This window comes from Brassica rapa, chromosome A10 (assembly GCF_000309985.2).
Source record: "Brassica rapa cultivar Chiifu-401-42 chromosome A10, CAAS_Brap_v3.01, whole genome shotgun sequence".
NCBI classification, from domain to species: Eukaryota; Viridiplantae; Streptophyta; class Magnoliopsida; order Brassicales; family Brassicaceae; genus Brassica; species Brassica rapa.
In genome coordinates, this window is record NC_024804.2 from 15,258,262 (window position 1) to 15,281,357 (window position 23,096).

General features: G+C 34.1%; 3 protein-coding genes and 1 pseudogene across 3 annotated transcripts; 1 reads left to right on the plus strand and 3 right to left on the minus strand.

The window, feature by feature from the left end:
• Positions 1–1,135: 1,135 nt before the first annotated feature.
• On the minus strand, positions 1,136–2,905 carry LOC103845799 (annotated as a pseudogene).
• A 250-nt stretch (positions 2,906–3,155) lies between these two features.
• Positions 3,156–5,057, plus strand: LOC103845801 (probable prolyl 4-hydroxylase 4). The gene is made up of 7 exons (XM_009122688.3): positions 3,156–3,435; positions 3,555–3,612; positions 3,716–3,820; positions 4,024–4,081; positions 4,178–4,353; positions 4,438–4,507; positions 4,584–5,057. Exons 1-7 carry the CDS (start codon positions 3,299–3,301, stop codon positions 4,877–4,879), a joined length of 900 nt encoding a protein of 299 aa, XP_009120936.1. The 5' UTR covers positions 3,156–3,298; the 3' UTR covers positions 4,880–5,057.
• LOC103845800 lies at positions 5,055–12,104 on the minus strand. The gene is made up of 12 exons (XM_009122687.3): positions 11,417–12,104; positions 11,152–11,331; positions 10,952–11,062; positions 8,026–8,364; positions 7,758–7,934; positions 7,149–7,442; positions 6,944–7,066; positions 6,660–6,857; positions 6,255–6,508; positions 5,968–6,172; positions 5,580–5,885; positions 5,055–5,491 (listed from the first exon to the last, which is right to left on the minus strand). Exons 1-12 carry the CDS (start codon positions 11,603–11,605, stop codon positions 5,201–5,203), a joined length of 2,667 nt encoding a protein of 888 aa, XP_009120935.1. The 5' UTR covers positions 11,606–12,104; the 3' UTR covers positions 5,055–5,200.
• Positions 12,105–18,053: 5,949 nt separating this feature from the next.
• Positions 18,054–21,461, minus strand: LOC103845802 (sugar transporter ERD6-like 16). Its single transcript, XM_009122689.3, has 16 exons — positions 21,195–21,461; positions 21,014–21,076; positions 20,783–20,872; positions 20,622–20,681; positions 20,411–20,476; positions 20,115–20,256; positions 19,958–20,022; positions 19,701–19,874; positions 19,513–19,597; positions 19,372–19,418; positions 19,231–19,293; positions 19,090–19,149; positions 18,947–19,000; positions 18,785–18,844; positions 18,539–18,653; positions 18,054–18,447 (listed from the first exon to the last, which is right to left on the minus strand). The coding sequence occupies exons 1-16, from the start codon at positions 21,384–21,386 to the stop codon at positions 18,326–18,328; spliced, it is 1,458 nt and encodes a 485-aa protein (XP_009120937.1). The 5' UTR covers positions 21,387–21,461; the 3' UTR covers positions 18,054–18,325.
• Positions 21,462–23,096: the final 1,635 nt, after the last annotated feature.

A 23,096-nucleotide genomic window follows, 5' to 3' on the forward strand; every position in this document is an offset into this window, starting at 1 on the left:
AAACATTTCAAAAGTTATGTTCAACCAGCTTCCGCTATGTTTTGTCAGTTACATTCGGCGTTAGCAGAACATATGCATCAAGTCGGAATTAGTATCACCAGATATACCTTTTACACCGGCTTCTGGTGAACATTGGTCAAATTAGCATGGGCGTCAATCGTCATCATCGTCATGTCTTCCAAAATTCAAATCCAGTAAAAACTAAACTCAAGGCTATCCAACACAACCCAGTTAAAACTAAAACTCATGGCTAACACAACACAATCCGATCATAACATTAAATTCTGGCAATGTGCATGTCTACGTGCTTTAGACGACAAAAATACAAAAAAAAATTACTCTCAAATTTCACTTTTTGGCTTTTGCCTATTGACCTTTTGAAAAGAAAATTAATATTTAGTTAATGACTTAATGTCAATAATCGCGCATGTAAACTCTATCCACTCCCAACATACTAAAAAACAATATGCACGTGACAATCATTGGTTAAAAGTAAAAAACCAATTTTGTTATGTCCAGTAGCAAAATCACTTTGAACTGCACTAAGATATCACTTTGAACTGCACTAAGATATTCTCTGAGCAGTGGAATCCACTCCACTCTGAAACTTTACTTTTATAAAGATTGATAGCTAATTCATTATTTTCCTTAAAAACCATCACTTAATCAATTAAAAACAATCAACAATTCACAAAGATATATAGTGAAGGCAGAAGAAAAAAAAAATCTGAGTTTTAAGAAGCTTCGCTGCTCTTATTTAATGTCCATTCACCGGTTACATTTACGATCACAAGATTCTTTCTCCAATAACATACAAAATAAGTAGCATACAATTTAAAAAGATGAGTAGCTTTGGAAAAAAGGACACACGAGGTTCTTCATCATAAGAAGTAGCATTCTATTAAAAAAGATTCAAATGAGTGAAATCTTCTGAATGAACCAAATTCAACTAGGAAGACAACAAACCAAGCTTTATGAAGTGCAAATACAATTTCTGTTTTTTATTTGTGAACCACTGTTCACATCTCAAAAAAAAAAAACTCAACTAATTAGGAGCCATCAAAAGAAAAAAATTCTCTGCAAATGAACCGAAACCAACCAGCAAGAACACAAAAAAAAAAAAGATTCAAATTGCTTGAAGTGAAATTTGCTTTTATTGAATTACATTGTAGACAAGAAAATTTGTGCATTTTGCAACCCGCAAAACAAGAAGAATCATAAGAAAACCGTTTCACAAAGCTGTATGCATAACAATAGTAAGACTTTCGTATAAGAAGTAACCAATCACTACTTCCTAATTAAGAATTGACTTTTCATCATCTCTACCATTTCTTCGTTCTCCTTTCATGGCATGCCTTCAAAGCTTGAACGTCTATGGAACAACAAATCACAAACAACAAAAGCTTATCAACACTACGTCCGATTGTCTTTACCAACTGTATCATCTCTTTCACGTAACGTAAGAGAATTCAATTAATCCATCACTTCTAAATCAGTTCCTCACACAACAATAATAAACTCAATGTTTTCATTCAAAAAAAAAAAAACTCAATGTCTTTCTCTTTTGTTTAAAACCCTAAACCCCCAGTTCTAAAACCCTTAGGTGTCATATTTAATCTGCTACTAAATTTGAGAATAGAGAGAACGACGTACGTTTCTAACAAGGTTTCCAGTCCCTATTGCTATCAACAAGACAATCCTGCCAAAACAAAAATCAAATAAAATAAAGCCAGTATAAAAGATGGAGGAATCAAAGAGAAGATGAGAAACAAAAACCTGTAAAGACAAATTGAGAGAAGAACACTCTTTGAGCTGTTTCACATTCTCGTCGTCATCATCTGCATCCATTTGATGGTTTGGAGGAGGAAGATTTTTCGTCTCGAAATTGGGATTCTCCGTCACTTTTTCCATTTTTTTCTTTCAATCGTGGATGATTCTCAGAAATCAGAACACTGTCCGTATAAATCAGGGAAACCTTTTATTATTTCGTATGGGCTTTATTTATTCATTTAGAGCCCATGCCCATCTAAAGATAAGAAGAAGGTCTGATATAAGTAGTGACATGTAGATACATCAAAGGGTAAAATGTACTGCTTTCTTGAGCTCATTACTGGTAAACAATCCCTCGTTAGCACACAACATAGCCTGGTTATGTGAGTATTGTGATGCGTGACCCTCTCTCATATCCTAGCTAGATATAAAGACGATTATTATATTTATTTCGTTGTAAATTGTAAGGTTTACTAGCGTTGGCCCAGGGGCGGACCCAGCAAATGTTATAAGATGTGGCACTTTATATTAGATAACAAAGTTTTTAGCCAAATGTGCATGGGGCATAAAAGATTTAAGTTATTTGAGTTCCTCAAATCTTCAAAGAAACTAATGATTTTTTCTTCTTGTATGTGGCACATGCCACACCTACCTCTCACCTAGGTATGTGGCAAATGCAGCTTAGATCAGTTAAGAGAATGAGAAAACTAAAAAACTGCAAATGACTTATTCAGAAGAATTATTGGATAACGAAGAATACAACTCAAAAAGATATTTGAACGATATTAATCGACACATGGAGACTGCGCCTCTCGGAACATCTAAAGACTCGTGAGTCGTGAAACATCTTACTTGCGAAATGATTTCACTTACTGCATTTGTTCACACGATAAATTAATCAGATCCGGATTGGTTATCAATTTAAAAGAGAGGGCGGGAAAAGTTCAGTCCAAATATGTTGTAACATATGTATTTTGATCATGCTGTTGTGTTCTTGCAACTATTGTTTGTTAAATGTTATCCTTTTGTTCTTGGATTTTTCATATCCACTACGTACTAATGGATTATTGGATTGATTTATACACCATATATACTTTATGCATGCATCGTTTTTATAGTGATGATTAAGAAATAAAAAAAAAATTTGTTTATTACTAAAATATATATAACATGAAATTCGAAAGATGTTGCATCCAAAAAATTCAAATACAACAAAACTACAGATCTGATTGGTTATTCTGAATACAACTAAATCAACTCATATGTTACTATGCTTTTTCATACGATCTAACTAATTAAGAGTTGGACTACCATCCGGTACATTACGGTTCGGACAAACATTCTCAAAAAAACCGTTTTGTCGTTATCTGGTCTTAGGCAGAGCGTAAACTTGTCACCACCGTGTCGACATTTCCCCCGAGAAAAAAAAAACTTTTTTTTTCCTTCTTGTAGTTCCGTCTTTCACATCTCTTTCCTTCCACCGACTCTCTCTCTCTCTCTCTCGTACATCTAGATCCGATCCACTACGATGTCGATGTCTCGCCGTGGAATGTTATCGTTCTTAGCCATCTTATCCGTCCTGCTTCAATGCACCAATTCCTTAACTAGCTCTCCTACCGCCATTATTAATCCTTCCAAAGTCAAGCAGGTTTCCTCCAAACCCAGGTTTGCTCTCTCTCTCTCTCTATCGCAAAAAATCCTCAAGTGATTTTGAGAAAGCTGAAACCTTTTAGATGTTTTAAAAGTCTATGGCTTTGTCTTGTTTATTTATTTTCTTGTTTCAGGGCGTTTGTATACGAAGGGTTCCTCACGGAATTGGAATGTGATCATATGGTCTCCCTTGTGAGTTTCCTTCGTTTCATTCATTGCTTAATTTTGGAAACTTCTCTTTTCTTTTCTAGTTAAAGATTCTAAAGACTTTCGATTTGTGGGGAGAAAAAAAAAGGCAAAGGCGAGCCTGAAGAGATCTGCTGTGGCTGATAATGATAGTGGAGAGAGCAAATTCAGCGAGGTTCGGACCAGCTCTGGCACCTTTATCCCCAAAGCAAAGGTTCAACTTTGCTCTCTGTGTTTGCATTGATCCTCCAAATGACAGATCTTTTCTCTAATGTCCGGTTGATTAGAACCTAACATAATGTTGTTATAACCTTTAATGTGATTCTTTATTTGATTTTCGGTTACTTTGTTCATATCATTTGAATGATGGATTTTGGTAGTTGGAAGATTGATCTTTTAGTATTGTTGTGATCACAGGATCCAATTGTTTCCGGTATAGAAGACAAGATCTCCACTTGGACATTTCTTCCTAAAGGTTCAAGAATTTCTAACTAAGATTATTTCAAAATCTTGACATCTTATATTATTGAAAGATTTTCATTTAAGTCATTTGTTTTCTGTGGGTGACTAGAAAACGGGGAAGACATGCAGGTATTGAGATACGAGCACGGTCAAAAATACGATGCTCACTTTGACTACTTTCATGACAAAGTCAACATTGTCCGTGGTGGACACCGCATTGCAACAGTTCTCATGTATCTATCCAATGTCACCAGAGGTGGAGAAACCGTCTTCCCCAATGCAGAGGTTTGTGCATCACCTATCAAGTGATCACACCCTTGGGGTCATTCATTCTCTCTCTTACTACAAAGATCTGATGTCTTTTTGTAGATACCTTCTCGCCGAGTACTAATTGAAAACAAAGACGACCTTTCTGATTGTGCCAAGAAAGGAATCGCTGGTGAGTAACTAAACCATAGTTTTCCTAGAATAGTAAAAGAAGTAACAATCTTACAACTTTTGTGTGTGTTTGTCAGTGAAACCAAGGAAAGGGGATGCTTTGTTGTTCTTCAACCTCCACCCTGACGCAATCCCTGACCCGTTGAGCCTCCACGGTGGATGTCCAGTGATTGAAGGAGAGAAATGGTCTGCGACCAAGTGGATCCACGTGGACTCGTTCGACAAGATTGTGACACCTGGTGGAAACTGTACTGATATGAACGAGAGCTGTGAGAGATGGGCAGTGCTTGGGGAATGCACAAAGAACCCAGAGTACATGGTTGGTACTGCTGAGCTTCCTGGCTATTGCAGGCGCAGCTGTAAGGCTTGTTAGACTTACCCTCCTCTTCTTCTTGTTATGTGCCATCAAAACTCTTTGTTGTTGTCTCTTGTAGAGTTGTTATTTAACTGGAGTTTTGTAAAACTAAACCTGTTGATGAAAGACTCTTCTAGAGTTGTTATAATGAACATCTTTTGTTCTTAAATTCATTAGTTATAGACACATTTTATAACTGTAATCCATAAAAGAGCTTTGTATACTAACAATGGAGTTTATTTGAAATCAAGCGTTGAAGTTTCTAAACAGCTTCTGGAATAAAAATTCAATCAAATCTCTGACCGGTTAACCGGGTATGTATCTTTTGTGTTGTTCTTCTCAACTTGGTGGTGTGTTCCATTTCTTCCTTTGTTCTTCAAAGCTTCCTACAACCGCAGATTGGTTCTTATCACCAAGTCTAGAAGCAAACCCCTCATAGCAGCCTCTCACATCTACTCTTTCCAGTATATTTACTTGCTTTCCACGCAGTGTATCTATCAATACCTGACCATCTTTCGACTCATCGCCTTCAGCGATCACTTTAATGTGCTCAGCTCGCAGTCTTGGCTTCAATGACGTGTCATCCCCTCCCAAGTAAACCGCTCCAAGAACTTCCCCTAAGAACATGTCCTGCAATACACACATTTTGATGAGCTCAGCTAGCCAAAATCATTTGTATCTTAAAGATGAAACAGAATGACAAGAGAGGAGGCTTTACCACATGCGAGTATCTTCTGTGTTTGTGATGAAGCGCTTGTAATCTAGCAAGCAGACGTTTCACAAACAGACTTTCCGGTGTTTTCGCCGAGGAGTAGAGTCTATCAAGCATTGTTTGGAAAGAGCTCAGCTTGCGTTGGGTTGCTAGAGGGATGAGTGTGATGTTTAGACCGGATTCAAGAACCGTCTTAGCTGCTAAAGGATCAAGAAACATATTGAACTCAGCGTATGCGTTCTTAGGAACCGTGAATATGTTCCCTTTGTCTGGTTTCTCACGGTTAACGTGTCCTCCCATGATATAAACCTCCTACAATTTTCATAAGAAGCCAAGTTCAGTTAAGCTCGGAACTTGATGAAACTAATTAGAGAAGCTAACAGAATGTTCTTGCCTTGATTAGTGAGGATGAGTTTTTATCAGATGAGATTATCTTAGCCAAGCTAGTCAATGGTCCATTGGTTAGTACAGTGATCTTAGAGGCTCCATTTATAGTTTTGGTCACGTTTTGCCACACTTCAAGTGCAAGAGGTTGTCGCAGCTCAGGCCGATCAGTGTCCCTAGGAGCTCCATCTGTCATGGAGTTCTCCGCAGTGTATCTGCATTCATGAATATGTCACATATTTATCTTCCACAAAATGATATAATTATATTAATACATTGTTAGGTATTGGTTTTTACCTACGAGGGCTTCTTGGGAGGTCACGAGCAAAACCGTAAAGAGTGTCGGAATCAAGAAACCCACCACAGCCTTGAGGAATAGCCTTGACGTACTTGCAATCTCCAACCGGTGGGAAGATGGGGTCAGATTGGTTTAATGCTAGCAAGTCTCCCATACCAACTGGAATGTCGTCACGACCCATCATGTGAAGGAGATCGTAGACCACATCGATTGTTGCTGCATTAGCCCAACCGGTTGGGCTCACAATAATGGCCTGGCAAGTCAAGATAAAGCAGGTGTTAACTCTTAAGATACTGAAGACAACAACATGTATAATTACTAAACATAAGTAACATGGTTTCTTATGTGAATTTTGTCTAGTTACTTGTGTAACAAGAAACAGTTAAATCTTGGACTATAGATACCTTCAAATCGATTTTCTCCACTGGAACTTTAAGGAGATAGAAGAGAGAGAGGAAATCTCCGGCGCTCATGTCCATATCGAAAACGACAGGCTTTCCAAGCTGTGTTTTGCTAAGATCTGGTCTAAACAATTCTTCTTTGAAGTATGGAAACTGTGATGAGAAGTTAAACCTCCCTGTTTCTCCAGGCTTATTCAAGACCTGTATGTAAACAACTTTGTCATATATCAATCAAACTAAAAAAACGCATGATCTGTAACCTTTAGATTGAGAATATGAACACTTACTTCCAAGAAATCAACATAGAACTCTTTGTCAAGTTTGCTTTCGATGTTTACGTTCGGTTTAGCTCGTTTCGCGACGAGAACACGAACTGAATCAGGTCCAGAAGTCTCTTGTGTATAACCATCCTATTAGTGTTAGCCATAAAAGAAGGATTAAAATGAAGCCAAATCAGAAACTCAAGAAGGGTGAGTGAAGGAACACACAAACCTTACACCTTCCTTTTCCGCTTTTAGGTATGCAGATTGGATCACGCAAACCATTCTGAACATGACCACTGTGAACTCCTCCAACGGTTAAGTTAAACTTCGGAGTTTTTCTTTTATCAAAGAAAGGATTTGAGCCATCGGATTTTCCATAAGGTTTGTTTGAAGTAACAACGGTTATGTTCATGTACTCCATCTCCGCAAAATCATTCTGACCATTGGTGTTGTTATTTTTAACGGAGTTTCTCATGATTGAGACTGCAACACCAGCCGTGAAAGAATCCCACATGAAATAGCTCTGGAGAATTTCACAATGGTGAGTCTCATATGTTAGATGTCAATGATTATATATTGAGATGATGGAATGATGAAATAATAAAATTTAGAAAACTTTTCAGATGAACAAATTTATGTTGGATAATTGCAAACCTTAGAAACTTATTTTGGTAGATTACTGACTAAATTTGTTTTAGTTATATTACTAACAACTGCACCATATATACTGAAACCAGTAGTGAAAAAACCCTAAAAATAGTTTAAATAACAATATTTAATGTTACAGAAAAACCCTTCTCTACAGCATTTCAGTTTGAGAAATGGACTCCATACATACCTGGTAAAACTCAGCGTCGAACCAAGTGTCTCTAGCAATTTTCAAAGATAAGAAAACATATTGAGCTTCATATGTCCTCTGGTTGTTTTCAAATGTTTCAAAAAATTGCTTGTTGATAGGTATTGTGTTAGTTGCATCTAGAGGAACAAGAGTCACTGGAACACCTGAGTGAAACACCTGTAATATTTGTTTTCTTGATTATTAACAACTAACGGTTATTGCTTTGCGCTTCATATATATTGAAGAATGAAGGAGGACAAGAATGAACCTGATAAGCAGCGAAAGGATCAAGGAACATGTTGAACTCTGCGTAAGGATTACTTGTATAGTCAGTGAACAAGTTCCCACGGTTTCCACATTGTCGAGGTTGACATTCTTCAGCCGTGGAATTCGCCGGACAGCATCCGGTGGGATTTCGAGACCGTACACCACCGCCCATGACGTAAATGTGTTGGATGTTGTGTTTAAGGTGAGGGTTTGACATCAAGAAGAGAGCGAAATTCGTGTGAGAACCGATGAGGATCACTGTGATTGGACCTTCGGAAACTTTGTCGATGATTACTTTCTGTGCCGTTGGTTGCCGGATAGGAGTGTATCTTCTGTTCCCCTGTTTCCCAACAAAGACATAACCAAGTGAACCACAAGAATGATTTTTTTTAAACATGAAACGTCCTCCTGTTTCTTAAGATTATGTGTTTTTATTTTGTTGTTGTAAAAGCATTAAAATTATGTGTTAGATTTTTATTTGTTTTGTTGTATTTTGATAAGACTATGTTCAGAGGTTTTCAATGGAATTTTTTAAAATATAAATCATATAATAAGAATATACAAAGATCGGTAACTATTTACTCTTGTATAAGACATATAGGAAACTATTTTCTTATGAAAAAGATAACAAAACAACATAATCGGATTAGATAAGTGAAAAATGTGTCAATTCACATTATTAAAGTATTAAAACTGTATTTATTAAAATTTTGGCGATTTATATCTAAAGTCAGAAACATGGCTCCTTCTATATATATGCTATGGATCGGATCTGCCGATCCTCTAACCCTATAATATATATACTATGATATATTTACTGCCAGGCTTGAATCAATTAGGAGCCGACAGATGTAAAAGTCAGATTACTTCTATACGAACCACACGATATTACTATGATTCTACCGACGTGTGGCGTCCGAGAGATACCAACACAAGTGTCACAACAACAACACCCTCCACAAAGTTTGACAATTTATAAGATTTCTAAATGGTGGTTACGACTAAAGTAACTTAGTTGGTGCGATGCGATAGGATGTGGAGTATATAACGAATCATCTCTTCTCATGCCCCTATATCTCATAACACAATCTCAAAAAGACCCTTTTGTTCTTTTAATTTTATATGTCAAACGAAAAATCATAAAATTAAAATGGAAATGTTAATATTTTTTATTTGATTTATACAATTTGATAAAAATATTTCAAAAATCCAAAAACGTTGTTTTCTATATTTTCGAAAAAATCATTAAAATATGATTAAAAACGATTTTAAAATATATTTTTTTGAATTTGAAAGGTATAGAACTTAAATATCTGCCCATGGGTTCACTAATCCATAGGGGGGTTAGGGTTTAGTTTTGATAACCGGAAAGGATTTAATTTGGGAGTTTGAATTTTGATCAAAAAAAGAATTATAAAATAGGGGCATAGGAGACTCTAGGAGCCCATAGGAGATTTGGCATTTCACATTTGGGGCACGCAAGAAGTTGGCTCGTATATAACTCGCGCTATTATAGTTTTCTAGATAAACCAAACCAACACTATTATTTAGTATATGGTATTATGATCAGTATATTTAAATCATCTCCAACTCACATTTTTTTAATAAAGATCTCCAACTCAACTTTATATATATTTCTATATTTTATTTTAAAATAAAATAAAAATCTGTTATAGAAATTAATTTGCTCTAATATATGTATTTTTAATACAATTTTCTATTTTAAAATAATATATAGAAATAGATATAGAAGTGATGGTCTTGTAGATGATGCGGTCAAAATATTATTATTTCAGAGTTATTTTTTATTGTTGATTATTTATATTCTGCCCAATAAGAGAGATTTAAGTTATTTAGAGATTGTCATATACTTCTTTATCTCTAAAATTAAAGCACCAAAGATATTATTTATTTTTCATAAAAGAATTATCTCTTAGAAAATGAAATAGGAAAGTTTTAATAAGTTCGAATATTTTTGGACGTTTGTCCCAAAAAGAGAGTTATATTTGATATATATAGCTAGGGTTTGTTTTTTGAATCGTGAAGAAAGTGTCTATTTCTACAAAGAGAAATTCTTAGGTTCACCCCCTAGGGTGAACCTCTAGGTTCACCAACCAATAGTGTTTGAGTATTTGATATTTGATATCTTTTAAAAAAGGAAACAAAATTGAATTTCCAAATAAGATTATATTTTTAAAATAAAACAATAAAAATACATAAAAATAGTTACAAAAAATAAATAAATAAATATTGTTAAACCTTTAGCAAAATACTAAATCCTATACTCTAAATCTTAAACTCTAAACCCTAAATTATAAACCTTAAATCTTGGATAAACCGTTGGAAAATTTTAAACCCTAAATCATACATTAAAAACTAAATCTTAATAACACTAAACCCTAAACCCTAATCACTAAACCCTAAACCCTTGGATAAACCCTGAACCCTTGGATAAACCCTGAACCCTTGGATAAATCATAAACTCTAAATCAAAAATATTTAAAATTAAACCCTAGAGTTTGTGATTTATCCAAGGGTTCATAGTTTACCCAAAGGTTTAGGGTTTAGTGATTAGGATTTAGGGTTTAGTGTTATTAAAATTTAGTTTTTAACGTATGATTTAGGGTTTAAGATTTTTCAATGTTTAGAGTTTATCCAAAGTTTAAGGTTTAACGTTTAGGGTTTAGGGTTTAGGATTTAGTATTTTGCTGAAGGTTTAACAATATTTATTTATTTATTTTTTGTAACTATTTTTATGTATTTTTATTATTTTATTTTAAAAATATAATCTAATTTGGATATTCAATTTTGTTTCCTTTTTTAAAAGATATCAAATATCAAATACTCAAACACTATTGGTTGGTGAACCTAGAGGTTCACCCTGGGGGGGTGAACCTAAGAATTTCTCTTCTACAAATGTTAATTACCTGAGGAAGAAACTGTTTACGAAAACCATAATTGGAGTCAATGTCGAGTAGGCCTCCGGAGCCTTTAGGAACTGCTTGTCTGTATCTACATTTTCCTGTTGTTGTCATTCCCTAACACACACGTTTTACATTTTTAAACCAAATTAATACAAAGAAAAATCAACAAAATATATTAACAAGAAGACGAGGAAGAAGAGGACCTGTTCGATAATCGGAAAATAACCACCGACGTCGGAGAGAATAGTACCATCGTCAAGAATCGCACCCTCACCGCCGACACCTACGGCGACATCGTCACGACCCATCATGTGCAATAAGTCGTACACTTGATTCACTCCGTGACCTGCGTTCGTCCACGCATTTGCACTTACTGTAATCCCCTGTTACAAAAAACAGAGCAATTATTAATAAAAAGAAAAGAAAGTTGAGAGAACATAGAGATGACTGATAAAAAAAAAGTCTTACGACGAGATCGAATTCTGATTTGTTTAGTTTCAAGAGGTAGAGTAGACCAAATAGATCGTCTGTGTCGACATCTGTGTCCACTAGAATACGGTGTGGGCTAGACAGAACACAGTGAAGATTTTGTCCTAAGAATCCGACGATGATGAGGAAGAACCATAAACTCTTGCAAGTTGGTGGACTCATCAACATCTTTTAGAAGAAGAAGAAGCACAAAGATGAATGAAACAGAGGATGAAGATGAATGAAAGTTGAGAAATCTCTTTCTTGTTTAAATCTAAAACAAACCCAACACCTGTTTCTCCAAATGGGCGAGACCTAAAAAGATATCAGATCAAGAAAAGGTAATAAGAATGAGAAAGTTGGTTCCGTTGTATGTGGATAGTACTATGAGGAATCAGCTCAAAGGAGACTGTTACATCAAGCCTTTGTTCTGTTTAAACAAAATGGAGAAGGTAAAGAAAACCCAAAAATGCAAAAGATAAGATTTCTAAGGTGTCTTCAGAGTTTTCTTTTTAACGTCTTCTTCTTCTTCAGAACTTTGTTTCTTATGAGCAGAGTAAGAGCTCAAAAATACTTGGCTTATATTAACATTGTATGATAAGTCTGGCTAAAAAAAACAAAAAGGAAAGAAAAAGAAAAAAGATATACAGCCGTGCAGATGCAGAGAGAGAGAGGCCACAAGAAAAAGGAGAGAGAGAGAGAGAGAGAGAGAGAGAGAGAGAGAGAGAGAGAGAGAGAGAGAGAGAGAGAGAGAGAGTTGGCAAGGAGGGACGAGAATCGATATTCAAAAGGTTATTAGCATCTAAATCAGGAATTGTAACTTTTAAAATACGGAAAACTAATTAGTCAACTTCCTCTACAATGCGTCTTCAACGTTCCCTTAAGATTAGGCATAGACATTTCGGTATCGGTTCGGTTTTTATTCAAGTATTTCATGTTTGGTAAAAGACTAGAGAATCTATTGACTACATGGCTTATTTCCGGTTAGGATTTGGTTTGGATAGTTTCAGGTTCGATTAAATAGTAAAACAAAAAACCGAAAATATCAAAAAAATAGTTCTAATTTAATTTCGTTCCGGTTGATTATTTCAGATAATTCAGATTAAATATCAGTTTTTGGATTAGAATATCAATTAATTAGGATGACTCGGATGAAAATCTTTGATATTTTGGATTACTTAGGATATTTTGAATGAATACATATTTAGATACTTTCGGATAGTTCGGATAATTTATAATAATTTAGTTTTTTTCATACATTTTTGGATATTTTTAATATTTTTAAATTATAAATATATATTTAGTTATATTATATATATTTTATATAACTAATATTTTTTATATATTCAGGTATTCATTTTATTTCCGGTTCAGTTATTTCCGATATAGAAATACAAAAACCATTTGGGTATTTAAGAGTTTCCATCTGGTTTCAGTTTTGATTTTCGGTTTGGTTCTGGTTCGTTTTTTTGGTTCATTATTTTCAGGCCTGCTTAAGATATTGAAATGTATTTTAATTGACATAACCGGTTTTAGAAAAGGTTTATACTAGCGACAACTAGATGGACACATGTAAACATACATATGTGCGCGTATATCCTAAATATGTGTGTATATATCCCTTCATAGATTATAAAGTCTTTTTATAGAGACGTGGGAAACATGTTTGCATTATATAATTCTTAGCTGGCCGTGATTAATTAACGAATTAAGCGAGACAAAAAATTAAAATGAACATCCGTAGACATTTTCGATGTGTAAATAAATATGTACTTATAAAGGATGTAAACATGTGTGTATATATTTATAGCTTATAAAAATTTGAGTTATAGATACGTGGGAAACATGTTTGTATTATATATTTCTTAGCTGGCCGTGGTTAATTTACAAATCGAGACAAAAATCTTTAAAATAAACATCTGCAAACATTTTCGATGTATAAATATATATAGTACTCTTGTGGCATGAATTCAAATTTAATTTCCACTTGAAGAAATTATTTCATAGCATGAATTCATCATAACGTTAAACATTTTCTCAAACAATTAAATTTTATATACGTTTTTGGCATCAAATATGAATCTCAGACATGCCTATTGCAGCCGACAGATAGAAGGGTTAAAGATACTTAATATCGTTGGACAGATGACAGCTTTGTTTTTGTTTTTAAGTTCAATAACAGTGGGAACAAAAAAGTTTGATAATGTATTTCGATTTGTGGTGCACAATTTCTTCCCCTCCCCACCAACCAAAATAAAAACATTTACTTTCTAGAGATGTGAATTGATTTTGTTACAAAGAGATAGGGAATCACTTTACAAATTTTTGATTAAGCAACTGGGGTGATCGCATTCCTTTTCTAGATATTCTCTCTTAAGTCGAAGGAAACGGTGTGGATCCGTCATTAAAGATGTTGACAGCAAACAAGAATAAAAAAGTTACAACTTGTGATTAAGAGATTAGTGAAACTTTTAATTACAGTGTATTGCATATATGTGTTTGTGTGTGTGTTTTAGTAGTTTAAGAGATTGCCCCGACCTGGTTTTGGTTTGACTAGATTTTTTCTAACATACTGTAGTAGTTTGTAGAAAGAAAACAACTATGACCCGATAAAAGTGTTGACTTCAATATATTTCACGTGGAAAACACAAACGTATAGATCACGTGACGTGATCAATTCTTCTTATTGGTTGTTATTTATTTCGAGAATCCCTTGATGGCTGTCTGTCCAAACCAAATTGTAGTTAAAGATTGAACTTATATTGTATTTTTCCATCTTTTTATTTATTTTGTTCTCACTTGACCTTCTTATTCTATGTACTATAAACTAGCAAACCCCGTTTTATATGGATCATGCTATGTGCTATGTGATTTAGTCAAGTTTTTTAAACTGTGAACAGTGTGAAGGACCATTCACATTAATGAACTTTTTTTTCACAGTAATGAACTTTGACTACAATGACTATTAAAAACCCATGCGTGCCGAGCACTAGGTTATCGAATATGGACCATTTCAAACATGGTCTACATTCGAGCTTTGATTATTAAATTTAAATTATATTTATCGCCAATAAAATTGTTACTCTTTTCTTTTACAATAAAATTGTTACGCATGTTTGCTTATATCTAGGGTTGTACGTTTTTGTATAAAATATAGCGAAATTGTATAAGTTTTCTGTATTCATGGCGTATAAACCAACATATAAGAAGAAGATTCGACTTTTATAAATAAATAAGAAGTCAGAGAGTGACAAAAAGGAAGATAACTCGTAGCAAAAAAAAAACTAAATTAAAGAGAAAGAGAGAGGTCGAAATTGGAAGATTCATCTTAAATAGGAATTTCCACTATTTATCTATCAATGAAGGAGTTTTTCCGAGGACGATTTTTTAGTATAACAATATTCGAGACTTTAACATCCCATTTTAGAACAAAACCATTTAATTCGCTGAGGAAAAATATACATAATCTATTTAAATATAAATTGAATTGTATGAATTACTCTTTCTAGGTCGAAAGGAAGGTCCCCACATTATCTCTTTCAGTCGTTATTCAATAATGGATAATTGATTTAAAAGGTATATAAATTGCCCAGTTGGGCATATCTATGCATGCTTCGCATCACTACAAACTAGAAAGTGGTGCTGACATAAAAATGGTCAAATTAATTTAGCCCAATTCCTAGTTTGATAAATTAAGAGTATATGAAATATCGAAGTTCCAGGCAGAGATCACGGTGGGATCCGCACTGGTAGCAGAAGGCATGGCGATGAGACAAGCGCTGCGAGATTGTAAAGCGTTGGGGCTAAGACCATTATTAACTCTATTCTCTTAATTGAGGTTCTTTAACTTCGGTTAAAAGACGGTTTTTAGTTTTTTTAGATTTTAACTAAGAAAAGTTAAAAACGTCTCTTAAATAAGAGATGTAAGAATCGTTTTTAGACAAAAAAATGTAAAAAACAAAAAAAACAAAAAAGTGTTAAATCATGAGTTAAGAATTTATGCTAAGAAACTAGGTTAATGATAAGAGAGTTGTTGGGGTTCTGACTCTTCTCAGCTTATCGGAACCCTCAACGGTGGAGAAGTGCCGATGGAACTATACGACATTGTGTCCGATATCTTCCAACTTTCATGTCATGTTGAAGTTATTTTCTTCCATTGGATCTCTAAAGATAAGAACATTGTGGTTGATTCTATAGCAAAACAGGGACTTGTAAAGGGTGAAGCCTTAATGGCAGGCACCTAACTCTTTCTAGTTGTGTTTTAAAAAAAAAGCTCTGGTTTAAGAATCCTTTCAAATGTAGTATATAGATATTCAAAAATATTGGGCTTGCATAGTTAAATGATGTGATCTAGAGGTCAGCTACATACTGTCGAATCAAATATTTTTATGAAATTAATAAAATGTTTACTATCAAAAATATTTGTATTAAAACAAACTGCAAAACTAACACATATATACTATGCAAGTACAAATTATTGGCCATTAATTAACCGGTATATAACCACATATATGCAGAATGAATATTTTTTTTTGCTAAAAACAGGATGAATATTATTACAAAGAATTTAGGAAGATTTCTTAATTTTATTAGGTAAACTACTAGAATCAGGGTTATGATAAAAAATTAACATGAGTGTAAAATCTTGGCAAAACAAATTCACTATAGTTTTTTTTTCCTAAAATATCACAAAATATACAGGGAAATATCTTATCTTATGTAGACTTCTAGAATCATATTTATGAGGAAAACTTTATAAAGAAAACAAGTGTCGTAAAGCTCTGGGACACAAATTCATTAATGAGTTTTTATAATATAAAATAAAAATGGAAGAAAAAGTGAGAAAATATTTGAAAAAAAAAAGAAAAAGTGAGAAAATATAAACAAAATTATTCGTGTGCACCAAAAGGTAACGTGCTTTGTTTTATTGGAGTTTGATGATTCAGTTTGGTCAAAACCCACTTGAGATTTTGGCCCATATTGATAGAAAGTGTATAGCATATATCAGAAAAGATTCTTCTTGACCTTAGTTGATTAATGGAAAGAATTAGAAATAATAATTACTTGATTAGTCAAGTGCTTAAGCTTATAGCACTAAACAAATTCAATCCGTCTCCACCAGGACGAAAATGATTAATAAACATCTATCATTTTGTGCTTATATTATTTGTATTCCTCCTCTAATCTTTAAGATAAGGATTCACTCAGATATTCATAGCCTAATGTTTGAGATCTTGGACTACCCCGTAAATGGGTATGGTATGTATGAGTATGGGTCTTTGGAGTCTAAATAAATTTTATGAGTTCCAAGACAGACATCTTTCTCGATTTACTCCTAAAGTTAATTTCAATAAGGAACGTGTTATATGATTCCTAATGGTTTTGGGACTCGTTTCTTTTCTTTTTGTGATGTTACAGCTCGTTTGATCAAACAAAAATAACCTGATCACATCAAACAAACAATTTATTCTAAAGTGACTATCACAAATTTTGTTTTGATTGATCTAACAATGTTATTCTTACAAATTCCAAATAATCACATATATATCTCACATAGTAAGCATCAAATTATGCTTGCACATCAAGTAGACTCATACAATAAATTGTGACAGTTTTCATTTTTCAAGTAAAAACTTGTACAAACAGAAAATCTCAAGCTCTCTTTATCATTTCATAACAAATAATGTCACCCTAATAAGAACATCTATAGAACTGTAATATCATTGATATACGAATCTTCAAAGTGTGCTTACTGATCCAACATACGCAGTTACTACAAATATATTTCGAATTTAGTTCAAAGAAAACCAAAAGAGGAATTTCTCACTAAGCTCCGGCGAAAAGAAGCTTGTAGAGTGTACATTCTCTGCCGTATTGGTTATTGTGGCGGATATCGTGGATGGTAGCGGAGATCTTCCAGTATAGAGGGCGGCATACATAGAAGAGAACCACCATTAAAGTGATCAGGATCACTATACGGAACCAGATACTCGTTGATGTTGGAGACGCCATTGATGAAGATATGTTTGTTTTAAAACATATATTTACAACCTCTACGACACTGCATTATGAAGAGCTCTATACGATTCTGAAGATGTACACAAACAACAAACCTTGAAAAATGACAAGGTGATGGTGGATGACAAGGATATAAACGTATCAAACTCTACTCGAATTAAATTAGTAACATTAATGGCTTAATGTGAACATTTGACCATGATGGCCTGAATAAACACGGGTTGTGGCAAATACGTAAGTAAGATATAAACTACCAAATTCTACTCAAACATAAGTACATAACATTAGTGGCTTCATGTGAAGTCCGACTAATAAAGTATGATGTATCAGGAAAAGATTGACATTTCATTACATAATATGTCCTGTATTTAAAATTTTATACTTCTACAAAATTTTAACCTTCTTCCACTTTTATTACTGCCAGTCTGCTGCATCTCACCGCTTCATATAGGAGTCACTTTAACAGTTTAACTCTATTTTATGAATTTAAATTGATCTCTCTTTTTTTCCAACAGTTTAAATTGATCTCTAAATTAACAATTGGTTGCTAAATTATACTAAGAAGTCGGTATTTACATATTTTTCTTCTAGGATTCAGTGTATTTTGTTTAAAATGCTATTGAGTTTCGAAACAAGTCCTTTTTTATGCCATTCCATTTTATTAAATTTTTCTTATAATTTTCCACGATTCCCCAATCCCACCATGCATACATGATACATCAAAACCTAACTGATAGAAACCTTGACGTAACAAAATAAATCTACTATCATAACATTCAAACAAAACCCTCATGCTATTTTACTCTACTCCACCCTTGAGCTCAACACCACCCGAAGAAGCTCGAGCCTTTTGATAAATTCCCCCAAATTTTTTGATTGAATCTTTTCGGCTTATGTCTCTCTTCGGATAGAAGCTTGGATCTCTTCGAGTGTCTTCCCTTTCGTCTCAGGCACCATCTTCGCCACAAAGATAATCGTCATCGCAGCAAAAGCAGAGTACATGTAGAATGTTCCTACACAAACAAAAAACATAGCTTTGTCTCAGTTTAGCTTCCTTTAGAATGCGGTTGCTTGCGGTTCAAACACCTTTGAGAGTGTGTGTACCTGGAGAGCTCCAGCTCATGAGGAAGTTGAAAGTGTAAGAAACAGCCCAAGCACCAGACCAGTTCACCAGTACCACTAAGCTTCCTGCGATTCCTTTCACGTTTATTGGAAATATCTGTGTTTGTTTCAATCCCCAAACAGAGCAAGACTTTAGTTTATACTCTTATAAAAGCAATAACTATGTTTATTACTTGCTTCACAAGTCATGAGTCATGACTCGGTTTTTCAACAAGGAACGATACATACCTCAGACATTATCACCCAAGGAACAGGACCCATTCCGATGGAAAAAGCAGCTATATAGATCTGATTGGTGGAAAATGAGACATGAATTATATATCACATATATTTATTTCAAGAACTCTGGTCTTGAGTTCTGTTTTTGGTATTAGGTTAAGTTTCACTTACAAGTACACCTCCCACGGCTAAGAAAGGCACCCATTCAAGTAACAAGCTTTGTCCCTGAATCCATAACATAACAGTTTTGATTTAGCGCTATGGTTAAAAATAATAATAGATTTTAATGTAAATACATGGTTAATGATATGCACCTTGAGGAAGAAAGATGTTCCTGTGAGTATACATCCTAAGAAGATACCACCAGATGAAATCTGCAGCAACATTTGTATATATATCTATATAAGTTGAACATTCGAATCGTAAAAAGATTTCTGTGGATTGAAATATTTTACCATTATAAGTGGCCTTCTTCCACATTTATCTATCAAGACTGTTCCAAGAACAGTTATTGGCACCTATTTAAAAATCATCCCATATCAATATTTGAAATATGAATCATTATAGAGAAAAATATAGCAAAGAGTATTATTGACCTGAACACAAGCGATAGCAATTGTTCCGAGTTTACCAGACGAAAGTCCTGCAAGTTATTTAAAAGACACGTTAGAATCACACACGAGTTTGGTTCTGACTTGTGAGACAAGGCAAGATATTTAGGTTTATCGTATATATACCTGCTTTTACAAACGTTTCGCTTGCGTAGAATCCAATCCCGTTGATTCCCACAAACTGTTGGAATACCATCAGGGAAACACCAATCTGAAGAATATTTGATCACAAGTTAATAATACATTTAAAATTTTGAAAGATATGAGTTAAAGACTGATAAGTTTGTGCTCCTGGTTCTGAGCTAAACACTTACGATGACAGACCGACTGTATTTCTTGGAGACAAGATCTTGGATTCTTGCTTTTGGAAGAATCTCAAGAGCTTGAATGGAGGCTTGAATCTCTTCAGCTTCATTTGTGATATCTGTATCTCTTCCTCTCAGCTTTTGTAGCGCTGCGCGAAACTCTTTCTCACGTCCTGCTTTTGCCTGAAAGCATGAGCATGAGAGATTTTAGATCATGTCAAGAAGCTTATATCGATAGGATCATGAATCTTAGTATAGAGAGTTACCAGCCAACGGGGAGACTCGGGTATGAAGCACAAGCCAAATAGCAAAACAATGCAGGGAGCAAGCCCTTTATAAGACCAAAAAAATACGAATATTAATAATCATTTTTCCAAAGGAGATTTTTTTAAAGGATTTATCAAGAAACTCTGATGGATTTACCAGTAAGGGCAAGGATTTTCCAGGAAATGAGGGAGCCGATCAAGAAAGAAACCGATGAGCCGATCACAATCATGAGTTGGTTCAGCGTTGTGAGTGCACCTCGTAGATTCTTGGGAGATATCTCAGCAATGTATACAGGCACCTGAGAGTTTTCATAAACATTGGTTCATAAATATAACATAATTTTAAGCAAAAAAAAAAAAACATAATTTTTCAAAAAAGATAGCAAAATTTTAAACTAGACCAATTAGTCTTTGACTAGTAGATAAAAAGAAGTGATTTGAAGGATTAATTACCACATAAGAAAAAACTCCAATGCCATATCCTGTGAAGAACCTTCCTACATCGAGTAACAAAGCACTCTGCACCACGTTGAACATCATATTAGAATCTAATGTTGATTTTATTCAAATCCAATCACTGGATCTATTAGACAGAGCTCCAGACTAATCTCATAACGTAGCTTTGAAGTTGCAAACATTCGTATGTATGTGTAAGTTTAAGTACCTTTGAGAAGAAGACAGCGAGCCAACCAGTGATGCAGAAGCAAGCTGAAGTTCTCATCGCCTGAAATGCGTTTCCAAATACAGTATAAACATATATAAATATAAGCACTGAAATTTTAATTTTTAGGCACTTAAGTTTGGGACTGAGAAAGATATATATACCCCTTTACGGCCAGTCAAATCTGAAATATGCCCACTCATAACAGCACCAAGCATTGCACCGATTGTTAATATTGATCCAAACATAGAGAACTGCATATTTCCATACACAAAAAAATAATTTCATTTTGTAACAAAGAACACTTTAGCTTAATTAACATAGTTATACTAATATACTATTTGACAAAAAAAAGAAGAAGAAGAAAGGCTCTGGCTCAGAGTATAGACACAAACCTCAGCAAGGGAAAGATTGAGGTCTTGTCTTATAGATGATTGAGTAGGAGCTGAGTATCCAACCTTCATCAATAAATAATTTTGTTTTTACAGAAATTAGTTTTGTATTAGGACAGAGGTTTTGCCTTATAAAGGAAACCTCCGATTGATATAGAGTTATCTCTTTTTGGCTAAAACTTACACAAGAGCCGAACTCAAAAGAGCCACAGACGGCAACAAAAGTGCTGAAGAGAACCATGAAGTAAGATTCATTAATCTCACTCTCTTCAACATCATCTTGATCAGCCACCTTCTTCAACAATGGATTCCCTAGACCCTCCACTCTACTTACTATTTCACCCCTCTCCACATCTTTAATTTCCGGAACTGCCATTCTCTCTATATCTCTGTATAATTCTTTGAGAGAGTGGCAAGTTCAAAGAAACAGAGAGGGGTGTGAAGAGTATGGTTCGTGAGATCGGTATTTATAGGAAATAGATGCAAGTAAAGTCTAGACGTTGGAACGAAGATATTTAAGATATTTGTCCTTGGCGGCAAAATAAAATAAAGAAATATTAGATTTGATGATTGAGGTTAATACTGACAAACATAGTTCTCATGTGGGATGAAGCTGTCACTGACCTATACATATCCAATCATCTCCACTCCTTTTTATTTTTTACTATTTAGGGTTTTTATTTTTCTTTCAAATTGCTAATTTACTAATTATGTTTAATCGTTTAAGTAATGCAATCTCATAGTACTACGATTTTACTTTCTTGTGAGATTCATCTGAAACTGTATACACTGAATAAACACACATAAAGATGGTTATCTCAAGTTGTAACTTGCAAGTCATTCATTATCATATAACAAACGTAAGATTAATCTAAGACAATATGAACTTATACAAAGCAAAACCAAATCTTAAACATTATTTTCGTGAGCAAAAATAATATTTTATGAATTATGGAAAGAGTAATTTTGTTTATACATTCATAATACAATTTTTAATGTTCAGTTATTATAATTTCGGATTTTATATTCATAGCTTTTACCATGTGGGTGGGTGTGAGGGTCTCACTAGTCTAAACTACCCATTGTGATAACGACAACGTGCATCTATATGATGTATTTCTTATCTTAGGTTTGCTGGTGTTTATTGGTTACTTTTTCAAGCTTTATGTAATTTTTTTTGTATATTTTAGTAGACTAATATATAGCTAACTCTTGTCACCTTCCAAGCTTCTCAATTGTTCGGAATAAGAAAAAATCTCATAGTAATTCGGCTTCAGCAGATATTTATCCTAAACCAACAACAAATATCTGTGGAATTTTATGAACTTACGAAAACTAATCACAAAAACTGGAATGAACTTATAAAATATCTCCAGCGAGACCGACGTACGTGAATTTGTTGACGTTATGTTGAATAAACGCATTCACTGCGTCGCGTATAACTAAAACAAAAGTTCCAACCTACCTAATGAACTTATACATCTACAAATATCTTTGTTTGAGATTGTATCTAGTATACGTCCAACGATCCAACATGTGAACTTATTCATATTCAAAGGCTAAGCAAACTCCTCGAGGCAAAAGATTAGTAGCATGTTAAATCAAGCGTTTGTTAGAAACGTATGGAGAAACCTGTATCAAACTCTTAGCCAGTTTATTTAATTAAATTAAATGTTTAAGATGTTGTCGTTTACTACAAAGAATGACTCAGAACTGACGCGTTTGTGTCTCTTCATTGTTTCCAAATCTCATCTCTTTCGTCTCTTTCTACCCATTTGCGTTCTATGATGCAATCAATCTCTGAGTCCACATCACATTTTAAATACGTAATATAACTTGGCAGACTACATCTTTCCAGAAATCAATTTGCTAAACTCATTAACAGTTTATTATTACGATCTTATTATACCATTACCATTCGTATATATAAAATTTTCCTAGTCTTTTTAGAAATTAAATTTATGAAAAGAATAGACAACACCATCGCTACTTATATTGACAGATAGTTACTTGTCAGTCTATTGGATTGCATGACAATAATCGAAAGGTCAAAGTTGAAACTTGATCCTAGTGTTGAGCAAATAGG

Coding starts and splice junctions, on each gene's coding strand:
- LOC103845801 (XM_009122688.3), top strand. CDS start 3,299: ATGTCGATGTCTCGCCGTGGAATGTTATCGTTCTTAGCCATCTTATCC. Junction 3,821..4,023: donor CCTTTATCCCCAAAGCAAAG/GTTCAACTTTGC, acceptor TTGTGATCACAG/GATCCAATTGTTTCCGGTAT. Junction 4,508..4,583: donor TGCCAAGAAAGGAATCGCTG/GTGAGTAACTAA, acceptor TGTGTTTGTCAG/TGAAACCAAGGAAAGGGGAT.
- LOC103845800 (XM_009122687.3), bottom strand. CDS start 11,605: ATGTTGATGAGTCCACCAACTTGCAAGAGTTTATGGTTCTTCCTCATC. Junction 11,063..11,151: donor ATTTTCCGATTATCGAACAG/GTCCTCTTCTTC, acceptor CGTGTGTGTTAG/GGAATGACAACAACAGGAAA. Junction 6,173..6,254: donor CTCCCAAGAAGCCCTCGTAG/GTAAAAACCAAT, acceptor TCATGAATGCAG/ATACACTGCGGAGAACTCCA.
- LOC103845802 (XM_009122689.3), bottom strand. CDS start 21,386: ATGGCAGTTCCGGAAATTAAAGATGTGGAGAGGGGTGAAATAGTAAGT. Junction 20,477..20,621: donor TCGCTGTCTTCTTCTCAAAG/GTACTTAAACTT, acceptor AACGTGGTGCAG/AGTGCTTTGTTACTCGATGT. Junction 19,598..19,700: donor AATACAGTCGGTCTGTCATC/GTAAGTGTTTAG, acceptor AATATTCTTCAG/ATTGGTGTTTCCCTGATGGT.